The sequence below is a fragment of the Acipenser ruthenus genome, chromosome 2 (assembly GCF_902713425.1).
Source record: "Acipenser ruthenus chromosome 2, fAciRut3.2 maternal haplotype, whole genome shotgun sequence".
Classification (NCBI taxonomy): Eukaryota; Metazoa; Chordata; class Actinopteri; order Acipenseriformes; family Acipenseridae; genus Acipenser; species Acipenser ruthenus.
This window is the reverse complement of record NC_081190.1, coordinates 42,671,714-42,692,750: the sequence shown is the minus strand read 5'-3', so window position 1 is coordinate 42,692,750 and position 21,037 is coordinate 42,671,714. Positions and strand designations below refer to the sequence as shown.

Here is a 21,037-nt window from a genome sequence, read left to right as displayed (position 1 = left end):
TGGCGAGTCTTTCGGTCTACCATAGCCGTTGCTCCAGAGAAGGTTTATCATCTTGTCCTGGCTGCGTGTGCACTACACAACTATCTACGAACACAAAAGACATCTAGGCAGATCTACACACCATCAGACAGCATTGACTTTGAGGATGTCCAGACTGGCCAAATCATACCAGGGCAATGGCGTACCAATATACCAACTGATTCAATGTATGACATTGTAACTGTAGGTAGTAATAATTATTCTAATGATGCCAATACAGTTTGTGATGCATATCAAAAATATTTTAATTCAGATATTGGTGCTGTTAGCTGGCAAAAAAACATACTTCACTGATCAACACAAGCGTCTCACTTACTTCCATGCCCACTGGCAGTGAATAAATATATAAAAATTCTTTTCTTTAGTGTTTTTTTTTTTTTTACAAAACACACAAATAAGCAATTAATAATAGTTACAATATTTCATATATTTGTTTTTATACCAGTTACAATATTTACAATGTTTTATAAATTTGTTTCTTAGTTATATGTACAATGTTTTTATATATATATATATATATATATATATATATATATATATATACATGTGTGTTTCTTTTACCAGTTATAATATATACAATGTTTTATATATTTGTTTATTATACCAGTTATAATATATACAATGTTTTATATATTTGTTTATTATACCAGTTATAATATGTACAATGTTTTATATATTTGTTGTGCAATATATTTATTCTTCAAGGTCCTGAAACATACAATTTGTTAAAATTCTTTGTATCTCCAATTTTGCAGTCTCCCTGGTGTGTTTTTTCATGTTTTGTAAGGTGGTACCCACATACTGTCCAAAAAGAATATCTGAATTAGTTTCAGTGTTGTTGTTCTGTAAACATCTAAGAACCTCAGCATCTAAGGCATCTTTGCTGTCGGATGTTCTTTTTCTTTTTGTGTTGTTTCCTCCTGATTGTGCCCTGGGAGATGACTCTGCTGTACTAGGACTATCCGTCATTACGATTTCTTCCTGTGTACCATCTGATTGCTAAAAGGTTAAATAATAAGAAGAAGAATTCACTAATATTACATTCCTGGGTGTCTGATTGTTCTGCTATATGCCAGTATGTGAACCTACACAACTGAGTATAACAAAACATCCTAAAGTGGCTTTTAGAAGCAGGTTCAGCACTATTTGGCCTGCTGAAAAACACAGTGCTGTAACTGCTAAAACTACCTTTGGGGATATAAACAAAAAAAAACTGTAAACAAGTTCTCTCAGATAAATTACGACTTTTTTTAAAGCTACAATTGAATAATGTAATGTAGAATAATATTTTAAACAGAAACAAAGTAAAATTATTTGAGAGCAAAAATATTTTTGCGAACAGCTTTAAAATAAACAACTAAGACTAACCAAAATTGGTCCTATTGTTGAAGATGTTGATGGCGCACTGTTCATGTTGTCCTGTCTGATTCCTGCTTTTAGGACATCCTTCAGGAAAGTTAAACGGTTGTAATGTACCCATCTTGGCACATACTGCTGGTCTGTCCCTGCCCCAGACCTTTTCATTGCCTCCACCTTTTTATTTTCTCTACTAAATGCTGTTCTCAAGTTTTTAAATTCCTCTTTGATATCTGAAACTGATTAAAAACAAATTTTTTGGGTCACAAATACTTACAAATACCAAGCATCAGTACAACTATTTAGTATTACTGTCATCTTTAAATAATTGAACAACTAACAATTATAATAATAATAAAGTAGTAATGTTTACAGAATAAAAGCAAATAAGCCAAATATATAAAACTCAATGTAACGTACAGTACTACACATAAATAAAAATGAACGATAATTCTTAATTTGTAAAATACCTACTGTTATATGCTGTTCCTGTGCCATTAACACCTAGAATCCCACTGATTTCAGAGAGTTTTGCCTCTTGTTTTCCTCTTCTAAAATATTGTTCATCCCCCGGATCACAGAGGGATTTGTGCTCTAAACAGTTCAATTAGAATAATTAAATCCACCTTCATTACAAAAATGCAGCACAGCATGTATACACATTACACAGGGATGTGCAGAAAGCGATTGTTTTTTTTATATATTTTGTCAGTCATAATAAAAAACAGCCTTTTATGGCTATATTATCCATGCACAGTTGCTTTTTTAGGTGTGTATATATATATATATATATATATATATATATATATATATATATATATATATATTTATATATATATATATATATATATATATATAATGGATTCTGTACATGCTGGCCAGTGATATGGAGGGGAAATCTTTTCATTACTTAATATCCTTAGAACGAATCCAAGCTATACAAAACCAAGGATTTGAAATGGGCTTTAGTCATACTTTCACTGACTGTTTTGAAACACAGTGTAAAAAAAGGATTTATAATCAGAGCGAATCCTAGCTTTAATAATTATAATGTAGGCTTTAGTGACTGGCAGTATGATATGAATGGCTCTATTTTAATCCCAGTAATACCAACGCGATCCCATAATAACCAGCGAACAGGCGTTGGTGTCCCTTAGTTTAAAATAAAGTCTTTCATCTATGATATGATTCCATTATTGTTTAAAAATGAACATGTCATGTCATGTTCAATTATTGGTCTAAAGACCTATGGGAAATTATGAAAGCCTTAACTATACCTAAAAGCAGTATGCTATGCAGTATGCAGTGATGGGGAGGCAGAAAAAAGGCAGCGGGCTTGGGGTGCCCTTAAGACCCCAGCAGCAGTAGAATCTTATTATTGTATTCTGACTGACAACACTTTTCATATTATTATTATTAATTTATTTATTTGGCAGACGCCTTTATCCAAGGTGACTTACAGATGTTACAGGGCAGTACTGTACAAGGTTACTATGTAAGATAAATATTTAATTATTTGCACTGACAGTTTAGTTTACAGTAAGTACAGATAATACTACTAAAATACAATATGAGCTAGGATGCAACAAGTTAGTATTACAACAAGTTATATCTACAACAACATATTAGTAGTGCAATAGAGCAAAAATAGTCAGCTGATGATCCAATAACGTGGTGCTAAGGTCAGGTAAGTCCAGTGCATCGAGGTAGATCAAGAGATCTACACCTGCAGTCTAAACACGTTTTACCCCAATTCAGCTGTTAAACGCATTTTCTCCACTAGCCAACAGAGGAAAGAAAACAGTAGCCCATCATAGTTTATTCTAATATACTTAACTGTTACACACTGCCAGCGTATGTTTAAAAAGGCACTGTATACAACATTGATATACCATTTAGATTTCAAGACCATGTCATTAACATACTTTACATATAACATTTTCTAAACAAAGAAAAAAATCAAGCACATCTGTAACAGGGTGAAGTGTCACGTGTGTGGGTCGTCACTGAGCAATACTGAGGCAGACACAGAGCATTGGGTGTTGCCACACCGCACAGGCACACAGATTTAATTAGCACAAGTGCTGCCACTAGGGTACCAACAATGGTAGCCCTAGTGTCACATTTAATAAAGAAAACAAAACAAAACAAGCAGTGGTGTAGGGGTGTAAGCCCCCCCATTTCCCCATAGACTCAACAGAACCACAGTTTATCACTCTACAGTAGTTACATAGCATTAACTTGTGAGTCGCAATGGTAAATGTATAATGGGTTCTATCTCTAATTTTAGCTATATTAAGAAATGCACAGTAATATCGTGCTGTTTGAATGGGGGACTAAAAAGCGAACGAAATAACATCACTTCACATAAAATTCTTCAAAGGACCTCAGCAGGGCAATGCCGTCATGAGCACCGTCTTGCAGTTGAAGATTCCCATAGTAGTTAATTCTACAGAGTGGACGATCTCCTCCTCAATGTCAACAAGCACAAGCTTTTCAGCTCAGCACCAGGCGAGCCGAACTACTCAATTGGTTAGCCAGCAACATGTCTCCTGTTCTGCGTCCTGGCTGCACAACATCCTATCGACTTAATTTGCTAAACTTAAATAAAAAACAAAATAATTATATACCTGTGGCGGAGTGTCCCCCCCCTATTATTATTATTTGTATTATTGTTTGCAGCACGGATAACAGCGCAGCGTATTTCTTATTATTTATATTTAAAAACCCTGTGAGGATGCGTGACTGATCAGCTACTGATTATGTAACTAGCTGACAGTCATGCATCCTTACCAAACGCGTGCAGACTCTGGCCGAGGGGTAATAAGATAATTAACAACTAGTTAACCCCTCGGCCAGAGTATAAGAACCTGCAGCTGTCCGTTCTGCGGGGGTAGAGTGTACAGAGGAGAGTACGGGGAGAGAGTGAGAGCGAGGAAAAATAACATTTAAAAAAATGACTGCTAAACAGTCTTTGTTTATTCGTTTGGCCCTCGTGCCCTTTGGTTTCTGTTTTGTTTGTTTAAATCTTTTGTTTTGTTTTGTTTATTAATAAATTCAGCTGAGTGCCATAGCATTCAGCTTCACCCGCCCATCCATTGTTTTGGTTTCTTCACTTCCTGGTCCGTGACGTCATCACACCTCACTACTGCAAGCCATCTTGCCACACAGGGATAATCCATTCCTACAGTTCACTGCGAGCCAGCCTGTCACAATACCATACAGGCAAAAAGAGAGTGAATACTGCTGGGGAAGGGCTAAATAATATAAACGCAACTTCCAACAAACACTAACAGAGAAGAAAAACAAAACCAACAACTAGATTTGTTCCCAGAGAAAGGAACCGGTATCATAATATGAAACTTTGAAAATATATCTCACTTTTTTGATGCTACTGTTGTCACAATGCAACGAGCATAAGGGCGCGTAGTGTCTTCTGGGAATAGTAGTTTATCTGGTGCACACTGAAAGGTGTTTTCAATCAGCAGAAATGCAGAGGAAAACTATAACTCCCATATGCCATGCATGTCAACAATGCTGACTTTGATTAACTTTGGTTTGAATTTCCTTTGATTAACTATTTGATTAAATTATGTCATCTAGTACTGTACTGTGTGTGGTTATAGCAGATAGGAGTTTAATGTAATGGAGGCTTGTCTCCTCTGATGAAAAAACTCGCTGGGCTCCTCAAATAAAACCTGTGGTCAGATTACGTGATCTGCTACTGCAAGTACTGACAGGAGTTTATAACGGAGACTTGCTGCCTCCTCTGAGGAGTCAAAACTGCTGTTAACATAGGAATGTTGAATCTAGGGTATTGGTTAAAAAGCAATTTTTTGCTACACAACAATATATATGTATACAGTATATATATATATATATATATATATATATATATATATATATATATATATATATATATATATATACACACACATACATAGATAGATAGATAGATAGACAGCTAGATAGATAGATAGACATTAAGCTGGTGTCTTCCCCCAGGGTTTATTTATTTACATCACTGTGGCAAAGTGGTTTGCAGTGCGCAGGTGTAGTGATGATACAATGCAGTAGAATAATGACCCAACTCAGTTCCACAGTGAAAGGAAGCTTTTATTAGTCCTTTAAATAATAAGACTGGCAATACACATCAATGTGTAATGCTGTGACAATGTGCCCCGTCCCTGTGTGTATTTTTGTGTTTTATGTTGCATGTAGTGTGTAAATGTTGGTGTATTGTAGCTGGTACACGGGATATAATGTGGGTAATGAGCACGAGTGTTTAAAATGTATAATTGTATTTAGGCACGGGGATTGCACTTCACTTCACGTGCATTTAAAGTATTTCATATGTGAGCACGGGGTTGCACAGAATTAGTTCACATGCTGGGATTCAACTGAATAATTCATTAGTAATTGAATCCCGGCACAACCGTACAGTATATATAGATTCACAAAGCACTCACTCGGGGTTGTGTGTTCAGGGCGAAAGAACGGGAGAGAGAGAGAGGAGGTCAAAGTTATAAGAAGAAGAAGAAGCAGCAGCAATTGCTACGTGGTGCTGGAGGACCAGCACATTGCTTGTTTGTTTAGTGTTCGTCCCTGTGTGTTACTGTCTGTTTTGTTTGTCTATATTATTTTGGCCGCATTCTGTTTTTGTTCAGCATTTTATTTTCTGTGTATCATTAAACATACTGAGTGCCGCAGCGTCTCAGTTTCAACCACAGTACTGCCTGTCTGCATGTGTGTTTCTTTCTGGTCTGACGTCACCCATACAGTCAGCCTGTTCACAAATGCCCAGTCAAAAACCCACGGGGTTCAGTCTCAAAATAATAAACAATAACAATACACACACGACACAGACACGATCAGTTAATCCAACAGTAAGTGCTCTTTGTGCAACTGGTGCAATACACGGTATTGGTGAACAATGGTGCAGTGTAGTCTGGGTTTGGTGCTGGCTTTTAGTGACAACTCCCCGATAGTTTAGCCATCTAACAGTGACAAACAAATACTATTAGTACGACAAACAAAACAACACGAAACACTCACGGTTCTTTTATATTGGTTCAGCAGTCCTTTCGTAACCATAACAAAGGAACAGATCACTTCGCCACATCCTCTGATATACCCTCAGTCACGCCCCCTTTAGTAGCGAGTGCAATCGTTTTTCCTCCAATTCGCGATTGCCACATCGACGACCGTATTAAGGCGATGACTTCTGGTATTGTGACTCCACTCCCTTTCTGGATGGCCGATTTCCAACTTTCCCTGGAATTAATTGTCAACCCATCCAGTCCGGGGCACACTGTTCCTGTTATACTGTGCCCTCACAGGTCGGGAGGGAGATTTATGACTTAGGTACACTTGCTCTCTGTCACAATCACTAAATACAATAAGTAGTTTTGATATTTCAGGTATTCAAACCCAATACGGGTTGACGATTGAAATGTACTTCACAGTCGTATGTGAACAGTATGTGAATAAATAAAATATGTTATTGTTTAATAAACTGTCGTTTTATTTATGCCCCCCTCCCCCCCCAAAAAAAATTATTAACAGCAGACATTATTTCTGTATGATCAGAATTGATAGTTTGTATGGGATTTTTGTTTTTGTTTGTTTTTACTACTCAGATGTTGTTCAGCTAGTTATAGAGCGGTGTTTTAATAATTCAGTCATTCTCCTTTCATTAAATCAGAAAAGAAAAAAAAACTGCATTAGCTGGTATTATTAAGAGATGTGGTTCAGAACTGCTGGTAAGCCTGGTGGAAGGAGTTAAAGTCAGGTATATCATTGGGAATCACGGATTGCAGGAGGCTGAGGCATGCATAGCACAGCTTCACCAGAAGGAGTTGAAAAGATCTAGATAAGATTAAGTGACATATGTAAGGGCGCAGATAGTGAGCAACAGAGGTGACCCAGAGAAATAGACTGAAACCGGTGTTAATAGGAAGCCCATGTTTTACCTAATCCTCCCAGATAAACTATACAGAACTATCAAGATGCAATCTTCAAGGAATCAGGCTGAAAATTACGTTTTAAAAAAGTGCAGCGATTCCTTAGCCACAAATGAGAAACTAGCCATACAAATCTTTAATTATTCTTGGCCCACCTCTGAAAGAAAAGTGCCAATAAGCCAGCAACAGGTGCATTAAAGCCTTTGTCTGTTGATTGACAGAGCATTATATAAATCAACCTCTTTTGACATTTAGAGTTTTTTTTTTATATAAGATTTGGAAGAAAGAATGGAAGGCAGAAAACATCAAAAGAAAATAAATGTTTATACAAGCCTACAGGGGAAATTGCATTAAGGGTATTGCTCCAGCTACATACTTGTTACATGCTGATTTCTAACAGTGAAAATTTCCATTTGTTAAAATGTTTCTTTTGGTTCTGTTTAATTTTAACAAGATAATATGATGTATTTATTTGTTCCTTTTCTAGTGCGAGAGCTGCAAAACAGAGTCTATGTGAAGACTGTTTATGCAATACATCAGAGCTCTGATGTCTCACATAAATTAGTCAAGTTCAGCCTTTGTACACTTTAAAATAAAAGACTGCTTATTGTGTTTAAACTGAACAACAAATATGTAGTGTTTGTGACTATTCCCTACAAGAGACCAGGATAAAGCCATTAAACTCATTAAACCTGTGGTCTGTGTGTAACTGGGTCATAGATGGGGTGTGTTCACTTAACATTTGCAGATATGTGTATCTAATACTACATTTTGATTTCACTTGAACTATATTTTCTATGTTGACACTGGTATTTTAAGAACATTTTCATGAATCACTTTTTCATCTCAGATTCCACTGAGTGATCATAAATTAATTAAATGATTAGTAACTACTAACATGGATTAAGAGAAATCAGTATGTATTTAGTGAATAAATAAGCTTATTGACTGAATGTAGTTTGCTTCATATTTGTAACTACAGCTTTTTTTTTTAACTGAAAGTAACTAACAAAATGAGTGGTGTCTGGCATGTTATCAATAAAAGTATTTTACAACAGGTGGCGTAGAAACCACTTGATACTTATGCATTTCACGATTCTCTTTAGCATACTAAAGCAATAACAGCATTGCAATTTGGCATTAATATGTAAATTAACTTTAAAAGGTAATTGTGCAACAGAATGCTTTTTCATTCACAGCTGGGGCAAACTCAAGTACAATGACTAACAGTACACTGGAAGAGGGTTAGAATAGACATAAGTGATTAGTGTTCAGGGCACATTGCTAACACAAATACTGTATTCATATTGCATCCACAGCCTCCTACTAATCCTAACACTCAATTTGACTACAAGTATTTTTTCAAAGGTTTTATTTTTAGACAAGTCTCCATATGCTACATAAGTAATTTTCTTCTTGATTATTGTTCCATTAAGTCTTCTTTTAAAAACATCTGAGCATGTTAATTTACCACGTACTTGCTTTTAAATGTGTATTAATTGAATTAAGGGGAAGCATCAATTATTATAAATGATATCAGTTATATTTATTACTCATACTAACAAATGAAAAGGGTTTGTGCTGTGATAATGTTAGTAGGTATGCACATGTTCAAATAAATACATATTTATGTACACGTATATACAGTGCCGTGAAAAAGTATTTGCCCCGTCTGATTTTCTGCATTTTTGCACATTTTTCACATTGTATTTGGTCAGATTTTTTTGTGGGTTGTAGTAGTATATAGAGGGAGTCTGAGAGAAAAAATGACACCAATATTTGCTGATTCTTTCATTTGTTTGGTGTGCAAGGTAATCAAACATGCAATCTTCAGGTGTGAAAAAGTTATTGCCCCCCCAGTTAACTCAACCCAATTAAAGGGATAATTAGGGTCACCTGTTTGAGTACTGCCCAATATAAATCAGACTAACTTTGGCCCTTACCATCAGAGTGAAGTTGTAATCAGACAGGTTCTAGACGCACATCATGTCACGAACAAAAGAAATTCCTGAAGACCTCCGGAAAAAAGTTGTTGATGCCTATCAGTCTGGAAGGGTTACAAAGCCATTTCTCAGGCTCGGGGGCTCCACCGAACCACAGGTAGAGCCATATTGTCCAAATGGAGAAAGTTTGGGACAGTAGTGAATCTTCCCAGGAGTGGCCGTCCTGCCAAAATCTCTCCAAGAGCAAGGCGTAAAATCGTCCAGGAAGTCACAAAGAACCCTAGAACAACATCCAGGGATCTGTGTGCCTCTCTCACCTCGGCTAAGGTCAGTGTTCATGACTCCACCATCAGAAAGACACTGGGCAAAAATGGGATTCATGGCAGAGTAGCAAGGCGGAAACCATTGCTCACTAAAAAGAACATGAATGCTCGTCTCAAGTTTGCCAAAAAGCACCTGGATGATCCTCAAGAGTTCTGGAACAATGTTCTATGGACAGATGAGTCAAAAGTGGAACTTTCTGGCCGACATGGGCCCCATTATGTCTGGCGAAAACCAAACACTGCATTCCACAGTAAGAACCTCATACCAATGGTCAAGCATGGTGGTGGTAATGTCATGGTTTGGGGATGCTTTACTGCATTAGGACCTGGACGCCTTGCCATCATTGAAGGAACCATGAATTCTGCTCTGTATCAGAGAATTCCACAGGAGAATGTCAGGCCATCCGTCCGTGAGCTGAAGCTGAAGCGCAGCTGGGTCATGCAAGTCTACATCAGAATGGTTGAAGAACAAGAAATTTAAAGTTTTGGAATGGCCTAGTCAAAGTCCAGACCTAAACCCCATTGAGATATTGTGGCAGGACCTGAGATGAGTAGTTCATGCTCAAAAACCCACAAATGTCACTGAGTTGAAGCAGTTCTGCATGGAGGAGTGGGCCAAAATTCCTCCACGGCGCTGTGAGAGACTAATCAATAACTACAGGAAGCGTTTGGTTGCAGTTATTGCTGCTAAAGGTGGCGTAACCAGTTATTGAGTCTAAGGGGACGATTACTTTTTCATACGGGGGCATTCGGTGTTGTATAACTTTCTTTAATAAATAAATGAAATATGTATGAAATTTTTGTGTTATTTGTTCACTCATGGTCCCTTTTATCTAATATTAGGTTTTGGTTGAAGATCTGATAACATTCAGTGTCAAAAATATGCAAAAATGCAGAACATCAGACAGGGGGCAAATATTTTTTCACGGCACTGTACATAGATAAAGGGGTTGGACAAAAAGAGCGAATGAATTCTAATCAACAATCTCCCTTCCGACCTGTGAGGGTGTTGTATAACAGGAACAGTGTGCCTGGTACTGGATGGTTTGGCAGCTCATTCCAGTGTCAGTCGAGAAGCCGGCCATCCAGGAAGGGGATGGAGTCACAACACCAGAAGTCATCGCCTTAATACAGTAAGCGATGTGTCAGTCATGGATTGGAGGATACGTGATTGCACTAGCTACCGAAGAGGGCGTGACTAAGGGTATTTCAGGAGATGTGATGAAGCAATCTGTTCCTTTGTTATGGTTACTGCAAGGACCTGTAAAGGAGAAAGAGTGTAAACGTACTGTGAGTGTTTAGTGTTTTGTTTTTTTGTTGTTCTAACTGTTGTTATTTGTCATTCTTAGACGGCCAACACTAAACGGGAGCTGTCGCTACAAGCCAGCACCAAACCCGGACTACACTGCACCACTGTTTCACGATCGTTGTCTTGCAGCACACTTGCACAAAGAGCCCTCCCTGTCTGGAGAAGTGACCGTGTCTGTGCAGTGTGTTACTATTATTAGAGTCTTATTATTTCGGGACTGTAACCCTTGTTTTACACAGAGCGGTACACATGGCTGTGTAGCGCCCGTGCTTATTATTTAAGTGTTGTTGACACGCAATCCAGCCAAATAAAGAGCTGTTTAATTGTGAACTGTCTTTGTCATTTCCGGAGCACTGCATTACCACTGCACCTGCGCACTGCAAATCACACGTTCACACTTACCCATCATGACTGAAATTGACTTGCAAAATGGATTTGAAGCTTTTATTACAGCTTTTATTACAGGTACAGTATTTTTCCCAGTGTCTGTGTATATTTTTTATAAGTGTTAAGGTTGGATTTAAGTTTTGTGCCAGTATGGTACGTGTATCTGTAAGCTACATTACATCCTTTCCAGACACTGTTGAAATACCTTTAATACCGGTATTAATAAAATTATTATTATTATTATTTATTTCTTAGCAGACGCCCTTATCCAGGGCGACTTACAATTGAAGTTAGGACACAACTAAATGAATGAAGACTCATTGGGTACCACTCTCTACTCATATAATGTCTTTACATTTGAATAATATTATTATCAATATGCAACACACATCAGATTAATTGTGCCTCTCAACTGTCTAATGTTCCATTGCAACAAAATTGCACTTACACTGCTAGCCAGCAGAGGGTACTGTTTATAGCTCATATACTGATAGAATACATTTAGGAGGCTAGCTACAGTACTGCATGTCTAGACATGATGAGGGAAATTGGCTTTCTCTTGACCAGGGGCACTGGAACTGGGGGTGCTTGGGGTGCAGGAGCACCTCCTGGATTGAAGTGCTGTGCATCTGCTTCCATCCTATACAGGGGCTACAGCTTTCCTCAATGACTTTCAGCACCCCCACTATAAAAATTGTTCCAGCGCCACTGCTCTTGACCTGAAGATTTTGTGACAATCGCTGAACCAGAAATACTATTTACATACCATAATAAGAACTGTGTTCATAAGCAGAATGTATTCTTTGTGACAAGCACAATCTATTTTGTATTTGTTCGCTGGCGATTACGCCTTGAGATGACTTATACTCTGAAGCAGCTCTGATTGGTAGAGGCAGGCCTGGATGGCTGCAGGCCTTCCTTTTACACAGCGGTGGGTGAACTGGCTACAGTGTGGAGGACCCCTCATTCCAGCCCTGTTTTTCTGCAGGAAAAGCTGTAACCCCACCCCCCTCGCCCCCGCAATGCTACAAACTCACTACATCAGCCCTATAGTTTCACATCCTCTTTTGGTTTTTTTCTGCCAGAAATGTCAGTATGAAAACTCCAAAGCCATGAAGCAATCGTGTCTAGTGTCTAATCCCATTTTAGCCCACAGCAAGAGTATTGGCCTTTTCTAATTAGCTTATCATATTTCTAAGTAATGGAATTTGATTGAAGACTAAAGTAGTACAGTATGGTCCAAGTTGCAGAAGGAAGGCTGTTAAGCATGTATTACAATAAGCTGTGATCCATGCAGAGTAAATAAACAATGAAGTGAAAAAGGAAGCATTATCTAAGTGCACAAGGACACTTTGTTCCTAAGTGCACACAATGAATTTTAAAGATCCTTCTTCCAAAGGGAAATAAAATATTATGGAGTGACATATTTGATGGATGGAAGGGTTCTGGAAACCACATTATCAATTACTTTTTTCCTTGTTTGGCCTCAGTCCAGTAAGTTTTATTTGAACAAGCCCCATGCTAATATAATTTTGATTGCAGGAAGTCGCTGGCTGTTGTTAAATGATACAGTTTCACAGACGCTGTTATAGTTACACTCTGATAGGCTGTTTGATATGACAGCCAGTATTTTTAGCAGCTCAAAGCAGCATGAAGTTTTATTTACACAAAGTATCCCTATTCCTGTCTCAAGGTCATGCAAATGATACTGCATGACCTTCTTTTTTTCATGACTGAATACCAATTTCTTATGTCTGGTTGAATGGTTTACACTTTTATTACCTAATATAAAGATATGTAAATGAAAAAAAAGGTTCACCTTTTGGTTATGGACTTATATGAAAAAAAATTGGAGCAGATTGGAGGACTGAAATCGGAAGACAGAATAGACAGGTGTTTATAGTCACGCCATGGGGTAATTACCCCTGCTCTTTTATAATCCCACAAGTACTGTGGAATGTTGTGAAAGCTTACAGGGCAGACAGGAATGCCATATACATCCCAGGATTTCAACCCAGAACCCTTCAGACTAGAGGCTCCTATGAATGCTGGTAACTGAACCTAAACATCAACAATATACTGTAGAATTCAACCTTATTCTAATTACAGATTGTTTTTGTATATAAAGGGATGGCATGACACCACCACAGATGTTGTGGCTTATCTAGCTGACGCAGAGTGCTTAATTCGGGTACTGGCACAGAACAAGTCAAGGGAAATACAATGTGACACAATAAAAACAAATTCTCATAGGGGGCACTGTATGCTGCACTGCTAGATATGTGTGGAGATACCCCAGCCAAGTGACATCATGCATAAACTAATGAACAGGCAGGAAAAAGGATGTGGACTTTTTAAGTCATTTAATAACATGACCTTAGTTTTCTAGGGGGTCTTTGTTTCAGTTCATTTTTTCACACACTGCATTTTGATAGTGGTGACCAGTTTTATGTCTAGTAAAAGGGCTTATCTGAAAAATGAAAACATACTATGTGACAAAGTGTACACTGACCTCTGACTTCTCACACTGGACACCAACTTTTGGTCTCAGCTGGCCTGCTGTGTGCACCAAAGATCTTAGATAAAGATCCATCTTTTCCAATTGTCTTTCCAGACATCTAGGTAACAATTTTATCATTAGCATTTTATAATGAGGTAAATATTTACCTTACCAACACAGAAGTGATTTATTGCAGTTACCATACCATTGAGAATTATTAACATTCAATTACTATACTGGGTGGTTATTATACAAAGAATACGTCCACCCATTCAAATATAGGCAGCACTGATCCCAGGAGGATGTATGGCTTGCTTTCCTTTGCTGTTGATAAACAAATAAAGGTGTGCAAGTAAAATACAGGTATATTTAGAACCTTCTTTCCACTTAAAAGTAATTCACATAGTGATATTTTTTTTATGTTAGTAGCATATGTTTGCCCAATTGTTAAACATATTTAGTATGTCTATTCAAACTCCTGAATATACTCATGTTATGTACTTCTTTGTTACACATTTATTTTGAAGAAATTTGCTACATATCACCATTTAGAACTTTAAAAATAGCTGTTTGAAGAAAAGTGAGGATTTGTTGTGTAATACTGAGGATGTCATTGTTATTATTAGTGCTGTAGTAATAGTCGTAGTAGTATATGTAGTTGAAGTAGTCACAATCGAAGTAGCAGCAGGTGTAATAGTAGTGTCAGTGCTACTATTAAAAAGGAAAAAATGTCAGCTTTGTAATGAGACTAGCAGGAAGGCGCCTTAGGACAAAAAACTCAGACTAGCAACATTTTGCTTGGGGGCCACATTTTGGAATGAATTTTATATGAATTTTATATTTATTTGCTGCATCTCAATTGCTGACAATGCCACTGCTCAAATGGGCCAAGAAAAGCAGTATAATGTAGACAAACATGTATAAATATTTAAATTTTCCTTTCAGTTCATCCTGCTGCATGGTCATGAGTTGTAGGAACTACTAGTAAGGTCAGTGCAATGTTCCAATGGTGGAAGGCAGCCTTCTGTGGTAGAAGACAGGGGAAGAGGCGTAAAACCAACAAATGATTTCAGTTAGCAATGTTTGGCAGCTGATCAGGAGTGAAAATGGGGTTCTGAAGCCACATACCAGCTGTGTCTCTCCCAGGGGGAGACAACTCAGTCCTGTTAATCTACTGGGCAGAAAATTCAGATGAAACAGGGCTCGGTGGTGCAGTGGGATCATTTACTCGCCATTCGTGCCTTTCATTTTGGAGACCTAGATTCCAGACACAGAAAAATGTGTTTGGTGGGCTCATTTTAGACTCAAGTGGCACTATATATCACAAAATCTCAATCTCAATTGACTGACTCTCCTTGGGAAAGGCCAGAGTGAAACAAAGCCATGAACACTAAATGCAAAAGAACACAGAAAAAAAGAGTGACAATAGATGCATAGTTGTTGTAATAGATCTTTGTGACCTACTTGTTTTGCCATGCTATCGGCTTTCAATTTTAAAATGAATATAAATATTTAAATTATTTTAATCAGCCTTGTCATTAAATAAATACACTACACAGCCCATGTAGATATCTGAACAGCTGGTTCTTCTGAAAGTGACTGGTATGTTTTACCATCCCTCTAATAATGTAACACCTTCAAGCAAGTCATGGCCTGGATTACACCGCCGTTTCATAGCGCTAAAGCCACTTATTGTCGAGATTTTCTTTTCTTTCTTGTATTTATTAATTATTGAAACTATGGTATATCGAGCAAAAGCGCTGCAGATACTGGAAAGCAGATCGCATTACTGTATTTTACCAAGTGGTAGAGCCGCGGTACCACAAAAAAAAAAAGGATGATGTCTCTTTAAGCAGAAATTCAACATCTCTAATTAACCAAAATTCCAAACGGTGTTAGTTGTCGGCAAAGGACAGACGAAACAAAATGGGAGAAATTTCACTTGTCGTTTTCACTACCAGCAAGAGAAATAACCACCACGTTACTTTGATTGACAGCTGAACAAATGTTACCCCTGTTCCTCGCTCGCTTACAGAACGTCAGCAAACAGGGGCGTTCTGCTCTGGGAGGAGCGTGGCTCAGAGCTGCTATTGGACACTTTTTGATTTAACGTCATTACTCCACGTGGGACACGGATTGAAAACTCCGCCTCGCTTCTTCTATGATTGGCTTTAACTGCAATGATCGACAAAAACACGGGCTACAGGCTTTGTATACGGTCTAATCTGATTGGTTATCTTTAAAGCAGGCTACACGTCTTAGCTCTCAGCTCGCCTCGGACTGTTCGCGGAGACTTCAGGAAATTGTAGTTATTAGACAGAGGGTTTCACGTTGAAAATCTAAGATCGAAAGACTCGTTGCGACTACATTACCTAGAAGGCCACAGTTGCCCCTGATAGTTTGTTGTGAATATATATTAGAATTTTAATGACTTGCTGCTGCTAAATTTGGTCAAAGTCACTACAGAAGGCTTGTTGATAGCACTACACAGGGAGCACTTTGCAGACGTTTCTTCTCACGGCGATGAGTCTGGATTTTGTTAGGAAATGTGCAAATAAGGAAAGAAATAAGTGAAACAATAAATAAATAAAATAAATAAGAAATCGATTGTACTTAGTAAATGAACAGAACAATTCAGAAAACAGAGTAGTATAAAAACTAAAAGGGATTATAAAGGAAGAAAATAAATCATAAAGGTGAAAGAAAATCTTTGGAAGGGAGATGGGATGCTTTTTTATACGAATATGAAATACCACCCGGATTACTAGTCGGCAGACCCTGAACCAGCAAAAAGGTTAAGAATAAACACGCTTATAGTTATTAAAATATTGACAGAATCCTGTCGAATTTACATTTGAAGCGAAGATACTTCCTGTATTTCAGATAAAACATCTGGGAATGTTGCAACGTTCTTTGCGAAGGGATAAGCGGATACAAAGCGCTCTTGCATGAACTGTAGAGGAGATTACTTTACGCTTCCGAGAAGACGGGAGTGTTAATGAGGGCTGTCAAATTTATGTGAATAACTAAGAAGTTGTTACTTTACCACCCTGGAAGGAATAAATACGATATTGATGATTCGAGACCTGAGCAAGATGTACCCCCAGGCTAGGCACCCAGTAAGTATATGGGAGAAATCCTCGCTTCTGATGCTGGTACCCACGCGAAATTGACTGCTCGCTTGCTACTTTAATTTTTCCGTCATCCCGTACAGAACTAAGAATTCACTCGACTGCTTTGCCACTGCACCCTACAGCAAAAGTGTTGCAGTAGTTGATTTATGTGAATTTTCTCAAAAAAGGGATTTATTTTCTTTGAATAAGACAGTGGTAGACCCTCCATGGTTTGTGGTTACAGACCATGTAACCATTACTTGGAGGTGTACACTGGGAGTTACTACTGTTTACATTTAAAGTGGTTTGCAAAATAGCATACTCTACTTGCATGCACTGGTTTCAATTTACTATGCGCCTAGATAATTGTGCGTTTTAATTCTAGGCTCCACATCAACCAGCCCAGCCCTTTAAATTCACCATATCGGAGTCCTGCGATAGGATTAAAGAAGAGTTTCAGTTTTTACAGGCTCAGTACCACAGGTAAACTCTCTATATACAGTTCTTATGTTAATAATACAATAGTCTCATTGTTGTTGCCATTTTTTTTTTGTAATTATTTTCCATAGGTACAAAACATATTTACAAAAAAAAAAAAAAAAAAAAAGTATCGCGTGTGTACAGTCAATTTGTTTGCTTTTGCTGCTATGGGTTATGCAAAAAATGTACAAAATAATTTACCTAAAAACACCCTGACATCTGGTAACCAAGCAGAATGTTGTAATCGTCAACAGAAAAACATAGATTTTCATTGTGTTTTTCTTTCGACTTTATACTCCTGTAAGCTAATTTTTTCTTTTTTATTTACATTTTCTATTTCTTCTGCACCCCGTTAACATTTTTACATTTTTGTTTTCTTCCATTTATAATCTTGAACCTTGTTCTGACCAAGCCTCTCAAAGAACAGTTTCTTTGTGTGAAATAAAAATAAGTGTGTGAAATAAGTCATGACTTCGATTAGCTTGAAACCGCCAGTTCAATAGCTTAACTATTATTATTATTATTATTATTATTATTATTATTATTATTATTATTATTATTATTATTATTATTATTACAGTATATGGCTGTTATCCCCGAGTCAGTTTCCTGTCACCACAATAGAACAATATATTTTAAATTGCTGTATGTCCTCAAGAAAGAAGTTTGTCAACAGGATCATCCATTTCAGGATGTCATAATTAAATTTATATTTTTAGGTAGAAAACACTTGTAATCGAGTTATTCCTTAATTGGTGCATTGGCCTCAAGTATGTGGGTTTTCAATTTACAAAAACACACATTGAAGAATATTTGTGTAAAGCAATCTTTTATACCATTTGTCTCTTATTTTAAACAGTTTGAAGCTGGAATGTGAAAAATTGGCCAGTGAGAAGACTGAAATGCAGCGACATTACGTCATGGTGAGAGAACGGCATAACATATTGTTACAATTTTCTATCTACTTGCTGCAGTTTTTTTGTTTGAGATTACAAGCCAGAGTGTATAGTACTGTATTTTGTAAGATGAGCAGTGCAGAAAGGGATCATTCACTTTCTCATTGTTTATACAATGGTGCCACTGTGCCTGTGGTAATCTGTTAGTTTCTCAGTCAGTGTATGTTTTGTACTTCAGTAAAGCTTTGTGGCAGAACGTCTTAGATTTAACATTTAATGTGATGCCTTTGATAGACGTTAGCCATTTTCACACGACACCATCCAACCCCGACTCAAGTCGCCACGGGGTGACTCACCCCTTAGTTCAGCCCTGTGTATTCACATTTGCCCTGCTTTACAATCTGTGGGGTGGGATTCGTCCCAGGGTTGGACGCTATCGTTTCACACTACATATTTTCATCCCAGGGCGCGGTGATGTGTGACCCTTGCCCTTCAACGTTTGTTTTGTGGCTACTGCCATGCACATTTTCAACCCGAGGCGAGCGTAACCCAGTTTCGCCCTGGGTTGAAAATTCTCCACCCTAGTCTCTGGCAGGGGTGAGTTTGCCCCGGGTTGACAGTTTCACTCCGGGTTGAAACTGGCAGTGTGAATGCGCTTGCCTATTCTTGCCTGCCCTGGGGTGAACAGGTATGTGTGAAAAGCCCTGTTGAGTGCTGTCATGCAACATCTTTTCAACTTCACAATGTTTTTGTTTTTGTTTTGGTCCCATTACCTCAGTCTTAATTTCTTTCACAGTATTACGAGATGTCTTATGGACTGAACATAGAGATGCATAAACAGGTAAGTTTTCTTTTTTGAATGACTTTGTTAAACTTACATTATGGGGGGTGGACATTGGGGACTTAAATTCAGCATTGACTCAAATTTAAGCACATTCTGTTAACTCCTGCAGAGAAACACTGAGTAAATTGCATTTCTTCAAATAAATACTTTAAATAGCTTAATGTAATGCTCGGTGAATGCTATTGAAATGCTCTAGAAATCCTTTGTTTCAGTTTTAAGAAAGAAAGTGGTGCAGATAATAAGTATAATTTTAGCTCCCCCCTCACCCTTTTTTCATTTTCATGTAGTTATTTTTAAGATTGAAAAATAAATGTCAGGTGTGCTTCATTTCCTCTATCTTGTTAACCATTGCTTTAGATTTGAAGAAGACATTAGGCTAAAATTGTTCTTCTGGTCCTTTGGTGCTAGTTAGGCAAGGTCTAATCAGGAAGTCAAAGCTGTTATTCTTCAATTTTTTTTTTTTTTTAAATCCACCCAGTCAGAGTGGCTGATAGGAGATAATGAGGATCAAATTGTTACCTCGCACAGACTGGTCATTAGTTCAGGCTGGGGATCATCTAATGGCAATTTGAAACAGCGAGCTGCAATGGCTTTCTATTCCCTGCAGGGAAAATAGATGAGTTTACACATGCCCACGTAACACTCTCTGGGGCATAATGTATGAAACAGCAACTGCTGACCTTTGTTACCCACAGGGAGATCATTTGATTTTGTCAGCCACTTAATGCAAAATACAACTCTGTACACAAAAAACAAGCAAACGGTTGAACTTGGCATCACAATTCTCAAAATAATCAGATGTATTTTTTTTTCTACTGTCCCCAGCAAAATACAGAATTGATAATTAAATTAATAAATCTAAGGTGTCCCACAGGATATGGGAGAAAGCAAGAACTGGGTGGTTAATTTAAGTGTAGCTTTACAGTCTTCTGCAAGAATAATCATACATTATCTACAGTAATTGCCCTCAGTTCTGATAAAATTGTACACCAGCAATTAGAATTATTAACAAACATAGTGATCAGAGCCTTCTCCCTCATTGCTCCCAGTAGATTGCCCTGCATAGTTAATTTATGTTATTGATCTTTCTAGAAGTTGCCAGTTGCAGGTACATGTTTACTGAATGTACACAGTAAGCTCCCATTAAATACAATGGGACGGACTTCTTGTTTTTTTTAAAAAAAAAAAGTTGCATCCGTCCTTTAACTTGCTTACTATAAGTAAGGTTTTTAATTAATCAAACAGTGCTGGTCTTGCATTATTTTTTTTTCTCTCTCTGTAGTTTATGTAGAAAATCATTATCTTTTGAAGTTTTAAAATTATCCTTAGTACAGTTCTTTTAGAATTGATATTACCGTTCTTCAACAATTTGTCAGTTGGAGCTGTGCCATTTTCATGTTATTTAACTTTAGACAAAAATAAACCCCCTTGAGTGATTTATCACTGTTTTGCTAGTCAGTATTTCCTTTATCCAACCTCTCCACCAACATACTACTTCTGTTCAAGCTGAGGGGCACACCTGTTTCTTTTTTGTTTTTTTTAAAGCAGACAACCTTGGTTCCTGTACTCTTTGGCTGGGAAACGGCCAGTAATGCAGGAAGATTGTCTGGTTGTGGCGATTGTTAGGCTTATTCATTATTAGATTTGTCTTGCAGGAGTAGGGGTCTGGTATGAAGGGGGGGGAGGGGGTCACTGGAGGTTTGCTAGTAATTGGTAGACCTGATATTTGTAACCTTTGTGTGTGTTGCTCTGGTTCTCCTTGGCTGCCAGTGGCCAGTGCTTATTTATTTTCTCACAAAATTTTGTACTGGAACAGAAAATGATGTTTGTGATGGAGTCACGAGTCTGTGACTTAACAAATTGACAAAAAGGATAATCTTGCAG

At 37.6% G+C, this 21,037-nt stretch overlaps 1 protein-coding gene across 2 annotated transcripts in view; it reads left to right on the top strand.

Annotated features, from left to right (window-relative positions):
- Window positions 1-16,058: 16,058 nt before the first annotated feature.
- The window catches only part of LOC117409426 (transducin-like enhancer protein 4), a 107,017-nt gene continuing 102,038 nt past the window's right edge, over window positions 16,059-21,037 (top strand). For both annotated transcript variants that reach the window (XM_034015452.3, XM_034015451.3), the window contains exons 1-4: window positions 16,059-16,939; window positions 17,319-17,416; window positions 18,273-18,336; window positions 19,106-19,150. In XM_034015452.3, coding sequence (XP_033871343.1) covers window positions 16,895-16,939; window positions 17,319-17,416; window positions 18,273-18,336; window positions 19,106-19,150 — 252 coding nt within the window. In that variant the 5' untranslated portion in view covers window positions 16,059-16,894. The remainder of the gene's footprint in view (window positions 16,940-17,318; window positions 17,417-18,272; window positions 18,337-19,105; window positions 19,151-21,037) is intronic.